The sequence below is a fragment of the Pipistrellus kuhlii genome, unplaced genomic scaffold (assembly GCF_014108245.1).
Source record: "Pipistrellus kuhlii isolate mPipKuh1 unplaced genomic scaffold, mPipKuh1.p scaffold_m20_p_66, whole genome shotgun sequence".
NCBI classification, from domain to species: Eukaryota; Metazoa; Chordata; class Mammalia; order Chiroptera; family Vespertilionidae; genus Pipistrellus; species Pipistrellus kuhlii.
Window position 1 is genome coordinate 1,113,056 of NW_023425569.1, and position 19,939 is coordinate 1,132,994.

The following is a 19,939-nucleotide window of genomic DNA, read 5'->3' on the forward strand; positions in this document are numbered from 1 at the left end:
CCTGCAGCGGAGTCGGCCCAGAGCTGGGCTGGGAGCATGGCCACCCCAGAACCAGCAAGTCCCCACCCACAACATGGGCAGTCCCTGTGGTGCCTCCGGGCACTGGGCACTGGGGAGCCACCAGCACTGCTCCTGGGCCTGGGGCCGCGGGCCAGGCTCCCTGCTGCCGTGCCCTGTGCGCCCTGGGCGGGCAGCACTGGGGAACTGCTGAAAGCTGACTGGGCATCGAGCGACTCTTTGAATAACAAGAATAACAACCACCAAAATAATAGTGACAACGTGTTTGAAAACCATACTGCATATCTTCCTCCTTACTATTTAACAGTTCCAGCCACACAGACCTGGGAATGGAGGACTGGGATTGGGAAAACGAGTGAATAACCTGGTTGCACATTTAGGTTGAGCTCAGACAGGAACAGGTATGCAGAGGGCTGAGGGCTTCTGGAGGGACAAGTGAGTCTCTGTGCCTCTGGTGGGGTCAGGGAAGGCTGCCTGGAGGAGGTGACCCAAGGGGCCAGCATGGTCGGGCTGAGGAGGGAAGACTGGGGGTTCCATGGCCCTCCACTGGGCCCCCAGGCGAGGCAGGTGGGTGTGGGCAGGCTTTGTCCCTGCCCCCACCTGCGCTCTGCTGAGGCTGGGCCAGGCCTGCTGCCCCTCGGACAGGCTGTCCTCTCCCCGAGCTCAGGAGCAGCTGGTGCGGGGCGGTGGGCCGCCGGGCGGAGTCCCCTGTGCTGATGGCAGCACCCAGCCTGGCTGAGAATAGCACACTCTGGGACGGAGGGATGGGGCGGCGGGGGTGGCTGTGCTGACATCTCTGAACAGGTGGCGTGGAGCGCTGGGCCAGGGTGCGTGCCTGTCCCGGAAGGCCCGCGGCCCTCTCGGAGCCTCTCCAGAGGGCTGTGTCCGTCCGTCCATCTGTCTGTCCGCTTGGCGCTGGGATGCCAGTGCTGGGGCTGTCACTGCCGCGGTGGGAAGGAGCCAGTCCTTCCTCTGCTGGTGGCTCCCAGGGGCCAGATGGGCCGGTGTGAGGAGGGCTGGCCCAGCTGGGGGTGCGGAGGCTGCGGAGGCTGCCGGGCCAGGAGGGGAGGTGGGTGGTCGGTGCTGCCTCCCACTGGGAGGAGTGTCTGTGAGCGAGTGAGCACGGGGAGCAGGGTGCTGGCTGCACCCAGCCTCAGCCTCCGGTGCCAGGGGCAGGGGGGCCGCGGTGCGCGGGGCTGCCAGAGGGTTCTGGCTTGAGGGGGAAGGAAGCCAGACACCTGTCTGCTGTGCCCTCTCCCTATACCCCACAGCTGTCCCCGGACTCACCCAACGCCGCCCTGCGACCTGCGGCCAGGGCTCAGGGCTGGGCCCCCCTGCCCCGCTGCCCGGGCCCCTCCCACCGGCTCGCCCCCCTTTCTGTCGAGCTGCCCAGGCAGACACTGAGCAGTCACTGCCCGGGGAGTGACTGAGGCCGCTGGGCTGGGAATGGGAGCGGCAGGAGTCTGGTGGGGTCTGTCCTGACGCCCAGGGCCCTGGCCGGTGTGTCCCCACCTCCCTCCTGACGTCTGCAGGTGCCGCAGACTCACCAGGATCCCCACGTGTCCCCAGGAGTCTGCCGTGCTGATGGCAGCTCCCTCCTTCCATGGCTCCATGGAGCCCTTTCCCTTCCCTGTCACCCTCCTCTGACCTCCTCACCACGTCCTGCTCTTGCCGCTGCATCCGCACCTCCGGGCCGCTCTGGCATCCCCGCAGCCTGAGGTCCTTAGACTGCGGGCCGCAGGCTTCGTGTCCGGGCCAGAGTGCCCGGGCCTGGGGGAATGTCTGGTGTGTCCGTCCGAGCCAGGCCCCCGGGTGGCACATGCAGGGAGCAAGGCCCACGGCTCCGAAATGCGCGTGGCTGCCCCTCTCCTCGCCCGGACGGCACGCGAGGGCGCGAGGACGGCCGAGGGGCCGCGGTGCGCTCCGGGCCGAGCCCTGGCCTGCCTGCCCCGTGAGCCCAGACGGCCCGGACGGAGGCGGGCCTGCCCTCTGAACTGTGCCTGGTGTGAGCCACCGCGCTGCCCGGCCCACCCCGGGGGCTCCTTCCAGCCAACTCCTCCTGTGTGCAGCCTCTCCGGACCCGCCTCCCTCCGCCCGGGCTCTGCGCGGCCCGCCCGCTCCTCAGGTGTCCCCCCGGAGCTCCTTCCTAAGAGCACCCCCTCGGGTGCCCTGCAGGCCTCTCCTTGGTGGACTAGAGCTGTCCCTGGGCACTGCCCCTCCTGGGCAGGGACTGTGCTTCCTGCTTGCAGGTCAGAGCTGGGCAGCCTGGGCGGGCATCCAAGCAGAGTGGAGCCTCAGCCCCGGGGGCAAGGCCGGTGTCAGGGTGCGGCTCCTCAGGGGAGGGCCTTGGGTCCGAGCTGTGAGGGTGAAGTCAGGCGGGCACAGCCCTTTCCTCGCCAGCGGGTCACTGGGTGGGCGGAGGGCAGGAGGGAGGGCTGTTCGGGACAGCCTCCATGGGTGGGCTTGGCCCTCAGTAGCCCTCCTGCCGCCTGTGGCTCCTGGTCCTGCGAGGCTAGGAATGGGCCCAGCCTGGTGGGGGCCCTGCGAGGAGGGAGCCTGTCCCGCCAGCCAGGCCGCAGCATGCCCTGGGCTCCAGTGCTGCCCTGGCCCACCTCCTCCGGGCAGACCCCTAGGGAGGTTGGCTGATAGCGGTGTTCACGTTCCAGCTTCCCCCTCAGCCTCAGTTTCTTCTCGGGGGACCCCTCTCTCTCCTCATGGGGTGCCCAGGCCACTTGTGAGGCCTCCGGCGCCTTTGGTGAGTGGCTGCTGCCTTTCTGTGGCCGCCCTGCCCCAGCCCAGCCGGTCCTCACAGGCGCCCGCCCCTCACCCGCCTGACCGGCCCCTGGCCTCTGCTCCCTGTGCTCCCTGTGCTCAGTCCGGCTGCCCAGCCCAGCCCAGTGCCTCCACAGGCTTATCTGCAGCCCAGGTGGAATTTCAGGCCGGGAAGGGAGGGGCTGGGAGAGGAGGGAGTCCTGCAGCCTGGAGCGACTGGAAACTCCCCACCTGGGGCCTGGCTTCCTTTCCCCCGGGGGTGGGTGTGGAGGAGAGACCTCCCTCAGCCCCTGGGACTCCGAGAGGGCTGGGCTGGGAGGCCCTCTCTGCACAGGCTCTGACCGAGCAGCTCCATTCCAAGGCCCTGCTGTGGGGCTGGCCGGGCTGGGCTGTGTGTCCTGTGGAGGATGGAAAAGAGGAAACCGACACCACTCCTCACTCTCGCCCGCATTTCATGGGGGAAAGAGAAAGTCCCAGAAAGAGGAAGGAGGTAACCTGCTCCCTGCCGGCAGCTCGGCCAGCTCCGCAGGCAGAGGCTCCAGGGTGCACTCTCCCAAGGAGACCAGTGGCTTCCTGGCCAGTCAGCGGGCCAGCCAGCACTGGTGTCCGGCCCAGCGCCTTCCAGAACAGACTGAAAAGCAGATCGGCGAGTGGGGGAGCCCTGGAGCGTTGGGGCAGGAGGAACCTGGCGATGTTTTCTGGTTTTGCATGTCATTGCTGAAGTCTGCAGACTTGGCATTCAGCACAGTCTGTCTCACTGCGGTGGTTATGTCCCCTAAGTGCCATCTTTACAGTAAAATTTTGGGGACGCAGCAAGATGGAATGTGAACCTTCTGCAAGAAACCCTGACAGGCTGCCTTTGTTCCCTGTTTGAGAATCACATGTTGATCTGGGGCTTGGGGATGATCAGGTTTGGGGTCCTGGTTCTGCCGCTCATTAGCTGAGTGACTTCTCGGAGCCTGTTTATTCATCTGTCATATCTCAGGTTGCCCTGGGACATGACAGCACCTGTCAGGGTGTCAGGATGTGGCCCCTTAGGGTGGGTCCTTGGCCCTGGCTTGCTGGGGTCAGGCCCTGCTGTGTGACCTCAGTGAGCTCTTGGAGCGCAGAGGAGGGGCAGGCACATGCCTGCCTCCGGTGTCCACGGGGCTAGCTGGGCTGGGCAGGTGTGTGGCTGAGATGGAATATGCTGGCCAGGGGTCCTCTCAGCAGCGTGAGCCGAGCTCCCGGTGTTTGCCTGAGAGGAAGGGGGTGGCAGCCAGCTGGAGGAACAGAGGACCCAGTGAGGGGGGCGGAGAGACCTGAGCCAGGCTGACTCTCAGGGCAGCCTGTGCACCGCGAATGCGCCCAGCGCCGGACTGCCCCACCTGGGCCTTCTGCCGGGGCTGCTGTTGGCTTCCTCTCTGTGTTCTCTCTAGGCTCCTCTCATCTGGTTCTCCTCACACGGCTTCTCCCGGCCTCTGCTCTGCTTCTTGCCTGGCTCTGTGGCCTCTGTGGTTCCCGCCACCTTCCTGCTGCCTGGAGGCAGCCCCAGGCCTTGGACAGGAGCCTGTTGGGAGTATGTGTGTGTACTGACAGGTGGCAAGCATCAGCATGTGAACATGTGAATGCTGTGTGTGCCTTCTCTGTGGGCATGGGGACCTATGCATGTGCAGAGGGGACCTGTGTGTGTGCAGAGGGAGCTGTGCGTGCGCAGAGGTAGCCGTGTGTGTGTGCAGAGGGTGCCGTGTGCGTGTGCAGAGGGAGCCGTGTGTGTGCGCAGAGGGAGCCGTGTGTGTGCGCAGAGGGAGCTGTGTGTGTAGAGGGAGCCGTGTGAGTGCGCAGAGGGAGCCGTGTGTGTGCAGAGGGAGCCATGTGAGTGCGCAGAGGGAGCCGTGTGTGTGTGTGCAGAGGGAGCTGTGTGTGTGTTCACAGAGAGAGCTGTGTGTGTGCAGAGGGAGCTTTGTGTGTGCAGAGGGAGCTGTGTGCATGCGCAGAGGGAGCTGTGTGTGCGCAGAGGGAGCTGTGCGTGTGTAGAGGGAGTCGTGTGTGTGTGTGTGTGTAGAGGGAGCTGTGCGTGCGCAGAGGGAGCTATGTGTGCGCAGAGGGATCTGTGTGTGTGTGTGTTCGCAGAGGGAGCTGTGTGTGTGCAGAGGGAGCTGTGTGCGTGTGCAGAGGGAGCCGTGTGTGTGCGTGCAGAGGGAGCTGTGCATGCGCAGAGGGAGCTGTGCGTGTGTAGAGGGAGTCGTGTGTGTGTGTGTGTGTAGAGGGAGCTGTGCGTGCGCAGAGGGAGCTATGTGTGTGCAGAGGGATCTGTGTGTGTGTGTTCGCAGAGGGAGCTGTGCGTGCGCAGAGGGATCTGTGTGTGTGTGTTCGCAGAGGGAGCCGTGCGTGCGCAGAGGGAGCTGTGTGTGTGCAGAGAAAGCCGTGTGTGTGCAGAGGGATCTGTGTGTGCGCAGAGGGAGCCGTGCGTGCGCAGAGGGAGCCGTGCGTGCGCAGAGGGAGCTGTGCGTGTGCGTGTGCGTGTGCAGAGGGAGCCGTGCATGTGCAGAGGGAACTGTGTGTGTGCAGAGGGAGCTGTGTGTGTGTGTGTGTGTGTGTAGAGGGAACTGTGCGTGCACAGAGGGAGCCGTGTGTGCGCAGAGGGAGCTGTGTGTGTGCAGAGGGAGCCGTGCGTGCGCAGAGGGAGCTTGTGTGTGCGCAGAGGGAGCTGTGCGTGTGCGTGTGCATGTGCAGAGGGAGCTGTGCGTGCGCAGAGGGAGCTATGTGTGTGCAGAGGGATCTGTGTGTGTGTGTTCGCAGAGGGAGCTGTGCGTGCGCAGAGGGAGCTGTGTGTGTGTGCAGAGAAAGCCGTGTGTGTGCAGAGGGATCTGTGTGTGCGCAGAGGGAGCCGTGCGTGCGCAGAGGGAGCCGTGCGTGCGCAGAGGGAGCTGTGCGTGTGCGTGTGCGTGTGCAGAGGGAGCCGTGCGTGTGCAGAGGGAACTGTGTGTGTGCAGAGGGAGCTGTGTGTGTGTGTGTGTGTGTGTAGAGGGAACTGTGCGTGCGCAGAGGGAGCCGTGTGTGCGCAGAGGGAGCTGTGTGTGTGCAGAGGGAGCCGTGCGTGCGCAGAGGGAGCTTGTGTGTGCGCAGAGGGAGCTGTGCGTGTGCATGTGCAGAGGGAGCTGTGCGTGCGCAGAGGGAGCTATGTGTGTGCAGAGGGATCTGTGTGTGTGTGTTCGCAGAGGGAGCTGTGCGTGCGCAGAGGGAGCTGTGTGTGTGTGCAGAGAAAGCCGTGTGTGTGCAGAGGGATCTGTGCGTGCGCAGAGGGAGCCGTGCGTGCGCAGAGGGAGCCGTGCGTGCGCAGAGGGAGCCGTGCGTGCGCAGAGGGAGCTGTGCGTGTGCGTGTGCGTGTGCAGAGGGAGCCGTGCGTGTGCAGAGGGAACTGTGTGTGTGCAGAGGGAGCTGTGTGTGTGTGTGTGTGTAGAGGGAACTGTGCGTGCGCAGAGGGAGCTGTGTGTGTGCAGAGGGAGCCGTGCGTGCGCAGAGGGAGCTTGTGTGTGCGCAGAGGGAGCTGTGCGTGTGCGTGTGCATGTGCAGAGGGAGCTGTGCGTGCGCAGAGGGAGCTATGTGTGTGCAGAGGGATCTGTGTGTGTGTGTTCGCAGAGGGAGCTGTGCGTGCGCAGAGGGAGCTGTGCGTGTGCAGAGAGAGCCGTGTGTGTGTGTAGAGGGATCTGTTTGTGTGCAGAGGGATCTGTGTGTGTGTGTGTTCGCAGAGGGAGCCGTGCGTGTGCAGAGGGAGCCGTGCGTGTGCAGAGGGAGCTGTGTGTGTGTGTGTGTGTGTGTGTGTGTGTGTAGAGGGAACTGTGTGTGTGCAGAGGGAGCTGTGCATGCGCAGAGGGAGCTGTGTGTGCGCAGAGGGAGCTGTGTGTGCGCAGAGGGAGCTTGTGTGTGCACAGAGGGAGCTGTGCATGCGCAGAGGGAGCTGTGTGTGTGCAGAGGGAGCTGTGTGTGTGCAGAGGGAGCTTGTGTGTGCATGTGTAGAGGGAGCTGTGCGTGCGCAGAGGGAGCTGTGCGTGCGCAGAGGGAGCTGTGCGTGTGCAGAGGGAGCTGTGTGTGTGTGTGTGTGTGTAGAGGGAACTCTGTGCGCAGAGGGAGCTGTGTGTGCGCAGAGGGAGCTGTGTGTGTGCAGAGGGAGCTGTGTGTGTGCAGAGGGAGCTGTGTGTGTGCGCAGAGGGAGCTGTGCTTGTGCGTGCGCAGAGGGAGCTGTGCGTGTGCGTGCGCAGAGGGAGCTGTGCGTGTGCAGAGGGAGCTGTGTGTGTTGCAGAGGGAGCTGTGTATGTGCGAAAGGGGGAGCTGTGTGTGTGTGTGTGTGTGTGTGTGTGTGTGCAGAGGGTGCTGTGTGTGTGTGTGTGCAGAGGGAGCTGTGTGTGTGCGCAGAGGGAGCTGTGTGTGTGCACAGAGGGAGCTGTGTGTGTGTGCAGAGGGAGCTGTGCATGTGCAGAGGGAGCTGTGTGTGTGCGCAGAGGGAGCTGTGTATATGCGAAAGGGGGAGCTGTGTGCGCGCGCAGAGGGAGCTGTGTGTGTGTGCAGAGGGAACTGTGTGTGTGCGCAGAGGGAGCTGTGTGTGTGCACAGAGGGAGCAGTGTGTGCGCAGAGGGAGCTGTGCATGTGCGTGTGCAGAGGGAGCTGTGCGTGTTCAGAGGGAGCTGTGTTTGTGCACAGAGGGAGCAGTGTGTGCGCAGAGGGAGCTGTGCATGTGCGTGTGCAGAGGGAGCTGTGCGTGTTCAGAGGGAGCTGTGTGTGTGCGCAGAGGGAGCTGTGTGTGTGCGCAGAGGGAGCTGTGCGTGTGCGTGTGCAGAGGGAGCTGTGTGTGTGCGCAGAGGGAGCTGTGTGTGTGCAGAGGGAGCTGTGTGTGTGCGCAGAGGGAGCTGTGTGTGTGCGCAGAGGGATCCTTGTGTGTGCGCAGAGGGAGCTGTGTGTGCGCAGAGGGAGCTGTGTGCGTGCGCAGAGGGAGCTGTGTGCGTGCGCAGAGGGAGCTGTGCGTGTGCGTGTGCAGAGGGAGCTGTGTTTGTGCGCAGAGGGAGCTGTGTTTGTGCGCAGAGGGAGCTGTGCGTGTGCAGAGGGAGCTGTGTGTGTGCGCAGAGGGAGCTGTGTGTGTGCAGAGGGAGCTGTGTGTGTGCGCAGAGGGAGCCGTGTGTGTGCGCAGAGGGAGCCTTGTGTGTGCGCAGAGGGAGCTGTGTGTGCGCAGAGGGAGCTGTGTGCGTGCGCAGAGGGAGCTGTGTGCGTGCGCAGAGGGAGCTGTGCGTGTGCGTGTGCAGAGGGAGCTGTGCGTGTTCAGAGGGAGCTGTGCGTGTGCAGAGGGAGCTGTGTGTGTGCGCAGAGGGAGCTGTGCGTGTGCAGAGGGAGCTGTGTGTGTGCGCAGAGGGAGCCTTGTGTGTGCGCAGAGGGAGCTGTGCGTGTGCAGAGGGAGCTGTGCGTGTGCAGAGGGATCTGTGTGTGTGCAGAGGGAGCCGTGTGGGTGCACAGAGGGTCCTATGCGTGTGCAGAGGGATCTGTGTGTTTGCAGAGGGAGCTGTGTGTGTGCAGAGGGAGCTGTGCGTGTGCAGAGGGAGCTGTGCGTGTATGGGGCCTAGAGTGCTGAGGAGCATTTGGGGCTCCTTGGGATGGAGTGCAGTTCCTGGCTCTTGACCAAGGCCAATCTATAATAATAAAAGCCTAAGTGACTGTTACAGTGGGATGACCAGAATAACCGATTGCTGTGATGCACACGCTCACTGCAGGAGCTGCCCCCTGGTGGTCAGTGTGCTCCCCCGGGGGAGTGCCGCTCAGCCTGAAGCTGTGAGTGCAGTGGTGGTCGCGGGAGCCTCTCCTGCCTCAGTGGCAGCACTAAGGAGCAATGAGCAGGCAGGCGGTAAGGAGCGAGGGGTCCCAGACTGAGAGAGGGATGTCTAACTGCTGGCTTCGGACATCCCCTGGAGGGGTCCTGGACTCGGAGAGGGCACAGGCTGGGCTGAGTGGAACCAACCCCCATGCACAAATTTTGTGCACCAGGCCTCTAGTCTATATATATAAAAACCTAAACAACCAAACCACTGGTCGGCTGGTCGTGATGATGTGCACTGACCACCAGGGGGCAGATGCTCAACGTAGGAGCTGCCCCCTGCTGGTCAGTGTGCTCCCACAGCAGGAGCGCTGCTCAATGAGCTTATTGGGCGGTGGTGTGGCAGGTGCAGCAGGGCCGGGATGAGCAAGGAGCGACGCCCGGCCTGGCCTGGGCTCAGGCTCCTCCCTGGCCGCCTGCCGCTTCGCACACTACCTCCCTTCGGGGATGCTGGACTGCTGGCTCTGGCCCAATCCCTGCAGGTCCCTCGGCCTGGCCTGGCCTGTGGGGATTGGGCTGATACCGGCAGTCCAACATCCCCTGAGGGGTCCTGGATTGCAGAGGGCCCAGGCCAGGCTGAGGGACTCCACTGGTGCACGAATCCATGCATGGGCCTATCTATCCTCTTAAAAAGTCATCGAGCCTCTGGGAAGCTGTAAGGCGAAGCCTTCTGGTGCTGCACGAGGCTAGCCACGTGTCCTGAGCTTCCTTTCTCGCAGCTGGCTGGAGCCGGGCCAAGGGGTCCCGGGTGACCCTCCCAGGGAGGCCAGGCCTCTCTCTGGCCCTCTCTGCGCGGTCCCCTCTCCAGCCCGGGCGCAGCAGCTCTGGCCGCTGGAGATGGCCAGCCTGGAGGAGCGCTGTGCTCCGAAGGCGGGCTCCTGCCCCCCTCGGCGCGTCCGCCGGCCCCCGGGAGAGGCGGCTTCTGGGCTGGGTCAGAAGAGAACGCTGCTCCCTCCTGCAGTCACCAGCGGCTCAGGATCAAGAGCCACTTCCCAGAGAGCACCTGGTGAAGGGACCGGCAGCCGGAGTCCGGGCCTGGGCCGGCCGGCCCCACGCGCCCGGCGCCCGGCTCCGCGCTGCCAGCCCCTGGGAGAGGCGGAGGAGGCCGGAGGGGGCTGCGCGCTGGGCCCCCAGCGCAGGCGCTGCCCGGGCCGAGCAGGGGCGTGTGGGCCGGAGGGCGGCGGGCCGTCAGCGGGCTGGCTTGCAGTGCACACGAGCTCCGAGCACCTTGTTCACCACCGCAAACCACAGAGCCTGCCTCTGCTGCTTCAGGCATCGCTTAGAGCCCACATTACTTAACGTCTCAGCGTTCCCTCCTGTCTCTAAAGGGGGTGAGCTCACAGCCCCGGCGTGGCCCCCAGGTCACATGAGATGCCATGGCACCCGCCCCCAAAGGGCCCAGGGCTCCTCAGAGCAATGGCGGAGCCGCAGTGTCTGTGGTGGGAGGAGGGAGGAAGTGCGGAGACCGGCCAGGTCCAGAGGCTCCGCGGCCGTTTGACTGGAGGGCGTGAGCAGGAAGGAGAGTAATGAAGGCCGGCGTCTGGTGCAGAGTGGACCTGAGCCCGTGAGGCTGCCAGGCAGGGCACAGAGTCACTGCCTGGGACTCGGGCACCGAGCGGGGCAGGCAGCGGGTCCGAGCGGGGCGGGACACGGCCGGGCGACGTGCTGCCCGTGGACCCGCCGAGGAGCATGACTGGTGGGGAGGCGCCGGGCCCCTCAGATGCCCCATCAGCTAGGAACGCCGCCCGGCGCCCACGCGGTGCGGCCGGGAGCACACGCGGCGCCTGGGACTGGCCCGGAACGGGGTTTGACCTGGTCTCCTCAGGGAAGCATCCGTGCATCCCGAGTGCCGCGCGCCAGGACTCGTTTGCACCGCACAGTGTGTGTCACGGAGGAGTGCCCGGTGACCGGGAACGTTCCGGAGGGGAGGAGGCAGGCCTGGCCTGAGGAGCCAGATCTAAAAGCAGCAGAGACGGGAGCATTCGGGGCAGCCAGGGATGTTAGTTATGGCTCTGCCCGTCAGCTCCCTCTGCGGCTGCGGACACTCACAGGGGCTGTGGGCAGGGTACCCCGTCTGGGCACGTCTGGGGGGAGGGTCATGGGTGGCTTTTGGCCCCATGCCAGAGGCCCTGCCCCCCTTTTCCCTCTTGCGGTGTCTGTCACCCCCAGAACGGGCCCAGCTGTGGGAAAGCCTGGCCTCCACCTGCCCTTGAGGAGCCGTGAGGGTTCCAGGATGTGCGTCCTGTGCTGTGGTCCCCACCGCGGCTCTGCGGGGAGGAAGCAGCCGGGTCCGGGTGCCACCCGCCCTCCGGGCAGGCTCACTGCACCGAGGCTGCGGGCTCAGGATGAGGAAGGTGACGCCTGGCCTGGGGTCGTGGCTGGGTGGTGGGTCTCGGGGAGCGGGTGAAGCCCCCCGGGCGTGGGAGTGTGTGTGGGAGTGGGAGTGTGTGTGGGAGTGGGTGGGGGTGGGGGTGGGAGGGGGTGGCGCCTGCGGCGGCCGGGACAGGACTGGGCCAGCGCCCGGAGCAGGCTGACTGGGGATGGGGCCCTGCTCCCATGGCTTCCCGCCTCCCAGCCTGAGGTCCTAGGAGGGCCTTTCTGTGCCCTGTGCCGCCTGTGTCCCCACCCCCCTGTGGGGTTCAGCCCTCCGGGAGTCAAGGCCCAGCTCAGGGCTCAGAGGGGAGCCGCCCCTGGTTTGCGGGTGGCCGCGGCGCTGGCCTGGCTCCGGGGCCTCAGGCTGGTGTCCGTGTCCGCTCAGCGCCGCCTGCTCACGGAGGGACACTTCCCGGAGGAGGGAGGCTTGTGGTGGGGGCTGCTCCGGTTCCAGTAGCTGGCCCTGCCCTGTGGGCCGGGAGGCCTGCAGCCCCGTGCGGCGGCCCCTGGCCCAGTCCGTGGAGGAGAGGAAGCGCTGAGAAGGCGCGGGACGGGGGAGGCTGGGGCCGCGCCCGCCAGGCCTGCGGGCAGCCCTCCCTGTCCGCGCGCTGTCACCGGAGTGTCGTGTCAGCGGAGTGTCACCGGCCCGCGCCTATCTGTGCTGGAGGAGGTGGTGAGAGGCTGCTGAGAGGTGGGGAGAGGTGGTGACACTGAGAGGCGTCCTGGGCAGCACCCGTGGCTGTGCGGCTCTCAGCCCCTCAGCAAAGGCTCCTTGGTGTGTTGCAAAGGGAGACCCTGTGATAAGCATGAGAATGTGGCCCTGCCTCCCCCCAATGCACAACCCAGACAGAGGGGGATCCTGACCACCTGCCATTAGTCCACCTCCTCCCCCTGCTCTGCTCCTCCTCCCAACCCCCTCCCTCCTGCGCCCCCTCCTCCCTCCTCCCTCCTCCCCCTCCTCCTCCCCCTCCTCCTACGCCCCCTCTCTCCCCTCCTTCCTCCCTCCTCCCTCCTCCCTCCTCCCCCTGTTCTGCTCATCCTCCCAACCCCCTCCCTCCTGCGCCCCTTCCCCCTCCTCCCTCCTCCTCCTCCTCCTCCCCCTCCTCCTCCTCCCTCCTCCTACGCCCCCTCTCTCCCCTCCCTCCTCCCTCCTCCCTCCTCCTTCCTCCTCTTCCCCCTCCCCCTCTTCCCTCCTCCCTTCTCCTGCGCCCTCTCCTCCCTCCTCCCTCCTCCTCCCTCCTGAGCCGCCTCTCCCACCTGCGTGGCCTTCTCTCCCCCACCCCCCACCCCTGTGTTATCCTGCGGGTGGAGGGTCTGTGTGAAGCAGGGGAAGGCCTGGCGGGGCTGGAGCCCGCAGCCTTGGGGCCTCCTGTGGAGGGTGCCCCCTGAAGGCTGAGCAGCCGTGGGTGCCCGGTCCCGTGGAGGGCACGGGGAGTGGCAGCGGAGCTGGGGGTTTGGACTGAATTGTGTCCCGGCCCTGCCTTTGGGCAGGTGGGTTCAGATCGGTTTTGCTTCCAGTTGCCACACTGGGAGCTCCTTGTGGACAGGGACTCGGACCGCGTGTCCCCCGCCCTCACCTCTGAAAGGGGGCACAGGGGAGCAGACCGGCCCTTCCTTGGCCTCCCCATTGGGGGCGCCGAGGGCCGGGAGGCGGGAGCAGCAGCCCGGCCCTCCCAGAGCCTCCGGCCGGCCCGCAGGCGGCTGCTTCAGGCGGGACCCTGCAGCCAGCCTGGCACCCACACCCACCCGACCTCGGGTTCGCGGGAATGCCGCCTCCTGGTCCTGGCTCCCTCCCCCAGGCTGCTCTGCGGTCAGGCGCCACTGCCCGCCGTGACCAGGGGCGCAGAGGAGGAGAGGGGTGAGAGATGGGATTTGTTCTAGGCCATGGCTGCCCTCAGAGCCACGCTAGCTTAGCCGTGGTCTCAGGAACACGCGTGTCTGTGCCCGGCCCGTGCAGCAGCGCGGTCACAGGAACACGCGTGTCTGTGCCCGGCCCGTGCAGCAGCGCGGCCACAGGAACACGCGTGTCTGTGCCCGGCCCGTGCAGCAGCGCGGCCACAGGAACACGCGTGTCTGTGCCCGGCCCGTGCAGCAGCGCGGTCACAGGAACACGCGTGTCTGTGCCCGGCCCGTGCAGCAGCGCGGTCACAGGAACACGCGTGTCTGTTGCCCGGCCCGTCCACAGGAACACGCGTGTCTGTGCCCGGCCCGTGCAGCAGCGCGGCCACAGGAACACGCGTGTCTGTGCCCGGCCCGTGCAGCAGCGCGGCCACAGGAACACGCGTGTCTGTGCCCGGCCCGTGCAGCAGCGCGGCCACAGGAACACGCGTGTCTGTGCCCGGCCCGTGCAGCAGCGCGGCCACAGGAACACGCGTGTCTGTGGCCCGGCCCGTGCAGCAGCGCGGCCACAGGAACACGCGTGTCTGTGCCCGGCCCGTGCAGCAGCGCGGCCACAGGAACACGCGTGTCTGTGCCCGGCCCGTGCAGCAGCGCGGCCACAGGAACACGCGTGTCTTTGCCCGGCCCGTGCAGCAGCGCGGTCACAGGAACACGCGTGTCTGTGCCCGGCCCGTGCAGCAGCGCGGTCACAGGAACACGCGTGTCTGTGCCCGGCCCGTGCAGCAGCGCGGCCACAGGAAACACGCGTGTCTGTGCCCGGCCCGTGCAGCAGCGCGGCCACAGGAACACGCGTGTCTGTGCCCGGCCCGTGCAGCAGCGCGGCCACAGGAACACGCGTGTCTGTGCCCGGCCCGTGCAGCAGCGCGGTCACAGGAACACGTGTGTCTGTGCCCGGCCCGTGCAGCAGCGCGGTCACAGGAACACGCGTGTCTGTGCCCGGCCCGTGCAGCAGAGGGACAGGCTGGGCGTGTGGCTGTTCACAGGCCGGGCACTGGGGGGGTCCGGGCCCTCGGTGCGGGTGGTGTGCGTGCGGCAGGCGCTTCCCGGCCCACACCGCTATCTGTGCTGGAGGAGGTGGTGAGAGGCTGCTGAGAGGTGGGGAGAGGTGGTGACACTGAGAGGAGGGCACCGCCAGGGCTCGGTGTGGCAGGAGGAGGCTTTGCCGTGTGCACGTGCATCTGGTGCACACGTGTCAGTGTGTGTCCAATGTCTCTGGCGCCTCTGTGGGGACCGGTGTGAGGATGTGGCGGCTGGTGTGTGCGAGGCCAGGCCCAGAGGTGTGTGCTGCAGACGTGGCCCAGGTGGCGCCCGTGTTCTCTCCAGACCGGGCACGTGAGGCCCAGAGCGCAGGACTGGCCCTGTGCCCAGGCCTCCTCACCGCCTGCGGGCCTGGAGCCCGCCCGGGCGGCTGTGGGGGCCTGGGGGGCGGTCTGTGGGGGCCTGGAGCCCGCCCGGGCGGCTGTGGGGGCCTGGGGGGCGGTCTGTGGGGCGGTCTGTGGGGGCCTGGGGGGCGGCCTGTGGGGGCCTGTGGGGCGGCTGTGGGGCGGTCTTTGGGGGCCTGGGGGGCGGTCTGTGGAGCGGTCTGTGGGGTCCTGGGGGGCGGTCTGTGGGGTGGTCTGTGGGGGCCTGGGGGGCGGTCTGTGAGGGGCCGTGGGGGGCCGTGGGGGGCCGTGGGGGCCGTGGGGCGGCCGTGGGGGCCGTGGGGCGGCCATGGGGCGGCCGTGGGGGCCGTGGGGGCCGTGGGGCCCGTGGGGCGGCCGGAGCACTCAGCTGCCCGGCGCTGCGAGTGCCGAGGGCAGTGTGAATCCTGTGACTCAGTGCGTGTCCTCGGGGCGAGGGGAGGGCAGGGCAGGAAGCCACTCCCGGTGCCCAGGCTGGGGGCGGCTGGCCAGGCCCCACTCCTGCCCCGGAGCCCCTGGCTTCCATTCCTCTCCTCGGAGGCGGTGGGCACTGGCAGGTAGAGGCACCTGCCTGTCAGCACTCCCCGTTTCCCCGGTTTCCCTCTCGCCTAGCTCGGGGGGCCATCCTGACCGTGCGGCAGTGCCTGTCCAGGTGCTCCCGGGCTCCCAGCCTCCTGCCCACGGCCCCGTGCCTCCCTGCCCCCTGTCCACTGTCCCCAGGCCGCCCTGTCCACTGTCCACTGTCCCCGGGCCTCCCTGCCCCCTGTCCATTGTCCCCGGGCCTCCCTGCCCCCTGTCCATTGTCCCCGGGCCTCCCTGCCTCCTCCCACTGTCCCCGGGCTGCCCACTGTCCCCGGGCCTCCCTGCCTCCTGCCCACGGCCCCGGGCCTCCCTGCCCCCTGTCCACTGTCCCCGGGCCTCCCTGCCCCCTGTCCACTGTCCCCGGGCCTCCCTGCCCCCTGCCCACTGTCCCCGGGCCTCCCTGCCTCCTGCCCACGGCCCCGCCTTTCCGGTGGCCTCGAGTGAGGGGAACCCTCATCCTCCGGCTCCTGGCTGTTGTAAGCTCTGTCTGAGCCGCAGCTTCCCCGGAGGGGTCCTCCTGGCGGCAGGCCGACGGCGCTCCTGTCCTGGGCTCCCGGCCTCCGCTGTCCGGGGCCGGACGTGTGCTGTGCGGTGGGAGGAACTCAGCTGGCGGCTGCGGGCTCCTGGGCCAGCTGGGGGGAGGGGGCAGCTCCCAGCACAGGCCGCGCTGGGCCTGTCAGGGCTGTGCCCGGGACTGCGACCCCTCGGACCCCTCGGACCCCGGCCTGGGGCTGCGACCCCTCCGGGCCCCTCGGACCCCGGCCTGGGGCTGCGACCCCTCCGGGCCCCTCGGACCCCGGCCTGGGGCTGCGACCCCTCCGGGCCCCTCGGACCCCAGCCTGGGGCTGCGACCCCTCCAGACCCCTCGGACCCCGGCCTGGGGCTGCGACCCCTCCAGACCCCTCGGACCCCGGCCTGGGGCTGCGACCCCTCGGACCCCGGACCCCGGCCTGGGGCTGCGACCCCTCGGCCCGGGGCTGCGACCCCTCGGACCCCGGACCCCGGCCTGGGGCTGCGACCCCTCCGGGCCCCTCGGACCCCGGCCTGGGGCTGCGACCCCTTGGACCCCGGACCCCGGCCTGGGGCTGCGACCCCTCGGACCCCGGACCCCGGCCTGGGGCTGCGACCCCTCGGACCCCGGACCCCGGCCTGGGGCTGCGACCCCTCGGAACCCGGACCCCGGCCTGGGGCTGCGACCCCTCCAGACCCCTCGGACCCCGGCCTGGGGCTGCGACCCCTCCGGGCCCCTCGGACCCCGGCCTGGGGCTGCGACCCCTCGGACCTCGGACCCCGGCCTGGGGCTGCGACCCCTCGGACCTCGGACCCCGGCCTGGGGCTGCGACCCCTCGGACCCCTCCGGTCCCCGGCCTGGGGCTGCGACCCCTCGGACCCCTCGGACCCCGGCCTGGGGCTGCGACCCCTCGGGCCCCTCGGACCCCGGCCTGGGGCTGCGACCCCTCCAGACCCCTCGGACCCCGGCCTGGGGCTGCGGTGGATGGAGCTGGGGCTCGGGTCCCGTGCGGCCCAGCGTGCCCTCTGCCCATTGAGCTCGGCTGCAGCCTCTCCTGAGCGTCAGTGTTGCTCCCGCCCCTGAGGGCGGGGCCAGGGCCGTGGGCGGCAGTCTGGGGATGGCGGCAGTCTGGGGATGGGGGCGGTCTGGGGATGGGGGCGGTCTGGGGATGGGGGCAGTCTGGGGATGGGGGCAGTCTGGGGATGGGGGCGGTCTGGGGATGGGGGCGGTCTGGGGATGGGGGCAGTCTGGGGATGGGGGCAGTCTGGCTTCCCTCTTGTTGCAGACCCTCCCCACCTCTGCCTCCACTTCCCGCCCTGCTCCCAGCTCTTCTTTCTCAGCTCTCCTCCCTGCCCCCTTCCACACCTCTGTTTGGTGCCCTTCTCTCCTGCTCTTCCCTCCCCCTCCCTGCTCTTCCCCCTCCTCTCTCCTGGAGGGGGTCGGGGTGGGGAGGGGGTCGGGGTGGGGAGGATGGGGGGGTCGGGTGGGGGGGTCGAGGCGGGAGGGGGGTGTCGGGCGGGGGGGGGTCGGGTGGGGGGGTCGAGGCGGGGGTGGGGGAGAGGAGGGGGTGGGGTGGGGGGGGTCGGGGGAAGAGGGAAGTCTAGGAGAACCTGATGGGCCTGCCCTTCTGGCTTCCTCTCAGGCTCCTCTCCTGGCCGGTCTCGCTCTCTGCCTTGACTCACCTTTGCCCTCCACCTCCTCCCAGCATGTGGCCGTGTGTGTGTGTGTGTGTGTGTGTGTGTGTGGCTGTGTGTGTGTGTGTGTGTGGCTGCGTGTGTGTGTGTGTGTGTGTGTGGCTGTGTGTGTGTGTGTGGCTGTGTGTGTGTGGCCGTGTGTGTGTGTGGCTGTGTGTGTGGCTGCGTGTGTGTGTGTGTGTGTGTGGCTGTGTGTGTGTGTGTGGCCGTGTGTGTGTGTGGCTGTGTGTGTGTGTGTGTGTGTGTGCGCGCATACCTGCTGGGCTGTGGAGGTGGAGCAGGAGCCTGGGGTGGGTCATATTTGAAAACATACTCAGATAGGGAGCTGACGGCTAGGGACCCAGAGCCTGGCCCTGGCACCTTTCCTCCCTTCCTCCTGGCGGTGGGCCCAGCGCAGGGACGGAGTGCAGGGGGGGCGCTGTGGGGCGGGCACCCAGGTGTATGTGAGGTCTGCAGTGAGGGGCACCTGTTCCGTAGCCTGTCTTCGAAGCCCCGTCCTCCGGCGCAGGCCCCGGCTGGCCTGTCCCAGTCCTCCTGTGGTGACGGCAGGCCTGGAAGGGGGTGGATCGGAGCAGCCAGGAGGCCTGGTGGTCCCACGCCTGGGCTGGTGGCACCAGCCCGGCCTCCGGGACCCTGGCTGGGTGTTGCTAAGGGCACTCTGCTTGGGCTGGTCTCATCTCAGGGGCACTCTCCCCCCTCTGCCTCGGCAGGTCCTCCAGAAACTGGGCAAGGCCGATGAGACGAAGGACGAGCAGTTCGAACAGTGTGTCCAGAACTTCAACAAGCAGCTGGTGAGTAGGGCAGCCGGGCCTGGGGGCCGGTGAGTGGGGCGGCCGGGCCTGGGGGCTGGTGAGTGGGGCGGCCGGGCCTGGGGGCTGGGGGAATGGCCTGTGGCTGTGGGTGGAACTGTCAGGAGCTGGTTTGTGGAGAGGAGTGCAGAGGAGGGGTCAGCAGGTCTTGGGAGATTGCCTAGAGGAGGGAGTGCGGGCACAGGGGATGGGCGAGTTGGAGGGACCCGGCCTCTCTACTCCTTGTCATGTCTGAGGTCTCAGAAGCACCAAAGGCACCACCAGTCCTACAGTTGGAATGGAAGCCAGGGGAAAGCCATTTTCCTCCTGAGAACTGACAGCCATGGCCCCGGAGCCTGCAGGAAGAGAGAGAGAGAAGGAAGGGGAGGGAGAGGGCGGAGGCAGAAGAGTAGGAAGAAGGGGATGGAGAGAGGGAGGGGGAGGGAGAGGAAAAGAGGGAGGGAATGGGGACGGAAAGGGGAGAGGGGAAGGCTGGGAGCCCAGGAAGATGGCAGAGGAGCTCAGCTGACTTTCAGGCAGAGCGTGGAGTCCCATGGCTGCCTGACTGCTAGGCCATCAGTAGGGGGTGTGTCAGTAGGGGGTGTGTCAGTAGGAGGTGTGCCAGGCCTGGTGTGTCAGTAGGAGGTGTGTCAGTGGGTGTGTCAGGATATATGTCAGTAGGGGCTGTGTCAAGGCCTGGTGTCTTAAGTAGGAGGTGTGTCAGTAGGGGGTGTATTAGTAGGTGTGTCAGTAGGAGGTGTGTCAGTAGGTATGTCAGTAGGTGTGTCAGTAGATGTGTCAGTAGGTGTGTCAGTAGGGGGTGTGTCAGTGGGTGTGTCAGGATGTATGTCAGTAGGGGCTGTGTCAAGGCCTGGTGTCTAAGTAGGAGGTGTGTCAGTAGGGGGTGTATCAGTAGGTGTGTCAGTAGGGGGTGTGTCAGTAGGGGGTGTGTCAATAGGAGGTGTGTCAGGGCCTGGTGTGTCAGTGGGTGTGTCAGTAGGATGTGTGTCAGTAGGAGCTGTGTCAGGGCCTGGTGTGTCAGTAGGTGTGTCAGTAGGAGGTGTGTCAGTAGGAGGGTCAGTAGGGGGTGTGTCAGGGCCTGGTGTGTCAGTGGGTGTGTCAGTAGGAGGTGTGTCAGTAGGGGCTGTGTCAGGGCCTGGTGTCTAAGTAGGAGGTGTGTCAATAGGGGGTGTCTCAGTAGGAGATGTGTCAGTAGGAGGTTTGTCAGTAGGGAGTGTGTCAGTAGGAGGTGTGTCAGTAGGAGGTGTGTCAGTAGGTGTGTCAGTAGGGGGTGTGTCAGGGCCTGGTGTGTCAGTGGGTGTGTCAGTAGGAGGTGTGTCAGTAGGGGCTGTGTCAGGGCCTGGTGTCTAAGTAGGAGGTATGTCAGTAGGAGGTGTGTCAGGGGTGTGTCAGGGCCTGGTGTGTAAGTAAGAGATGTGTCAGTAGGATGTGTGTCAGTAGGGGGTGTGTCAGGGGTGTGTCAGGGCCTGGTGTGTAAGTAGATGTGTCAGTAGGATGTGTGTCAGTAGGGGGTGTGTCAGTAGGTGTGTCAGTAGGAGGTATGTCAGTAGGTGTGTTAATAGGGGGTGTGTCAGTAGGGGGTATGTCAGTAGGTGTGTCAGTAGGGGGTGTGTCTTGGCCTGGTGTGTCAGTAGGATGTGTGTCAGTAGGGGCTGTGTCTGGGCCAGGTGTCTAAGTAGGAGGTGTGTCAGTAGAGGGTGTGTCAGTAGGAGGTGTGTCAGTAGGTGTGTTAATAGGGTGTGTGTCAGTAGGGGGTATATCAGTAGGTGTGTCAGTAGGGGGTGTGTCAGTAGGTGTGTCAGTAGGGGGTGTGTCAGAAAGTGTATCAGTAGGGGGTGTGTCTTGGCCTGGTGTGTCAGTGGGTGTGTCAGTAGGATGTGTGTCAGGATGTGTGTCAGTAGGGGCTGTGTCAGGGCCTGGTGTGTCAGTGGGTGTGTCAGTAGGAGGTGTGTCAGTAGGATGTGTCAGTAGGGGCTGTGTCAGGGCCAGGTGTCTAAGTAGGAGGTGTGTCAGTAGGAGGTGTGTCAGTAGGAGGTGTGTCA

At 66.6% G+C, this 19,939-nt stretch overlaps 1 protein-coding gene across 23 annotated transcripts in view; it reads left to right on the top strand.

Moving 5' to 3' along the window:
- BIN1 (bridging integrator 1) overlaps positions 1-19,939 on the top strand; it is a 56,255-nt gene that overhangs the window by 12,404 nt on the left and 23,912 nt on the right. For all 23 annotated transcript variants that reach the window (XM_045575111.1, XM_036420330.2, XM_045575112.1 and 20 more), the window contains one exon: positions 17,799-17,879. In XM_045575111.1, coding sequence (XP_045431067.1) covers positions 17,799-17,879 — 81 coding nt within the window. The remainder of the gene's footprint in view (positions 1-17,798; positions 17,880-19,939) is intronic.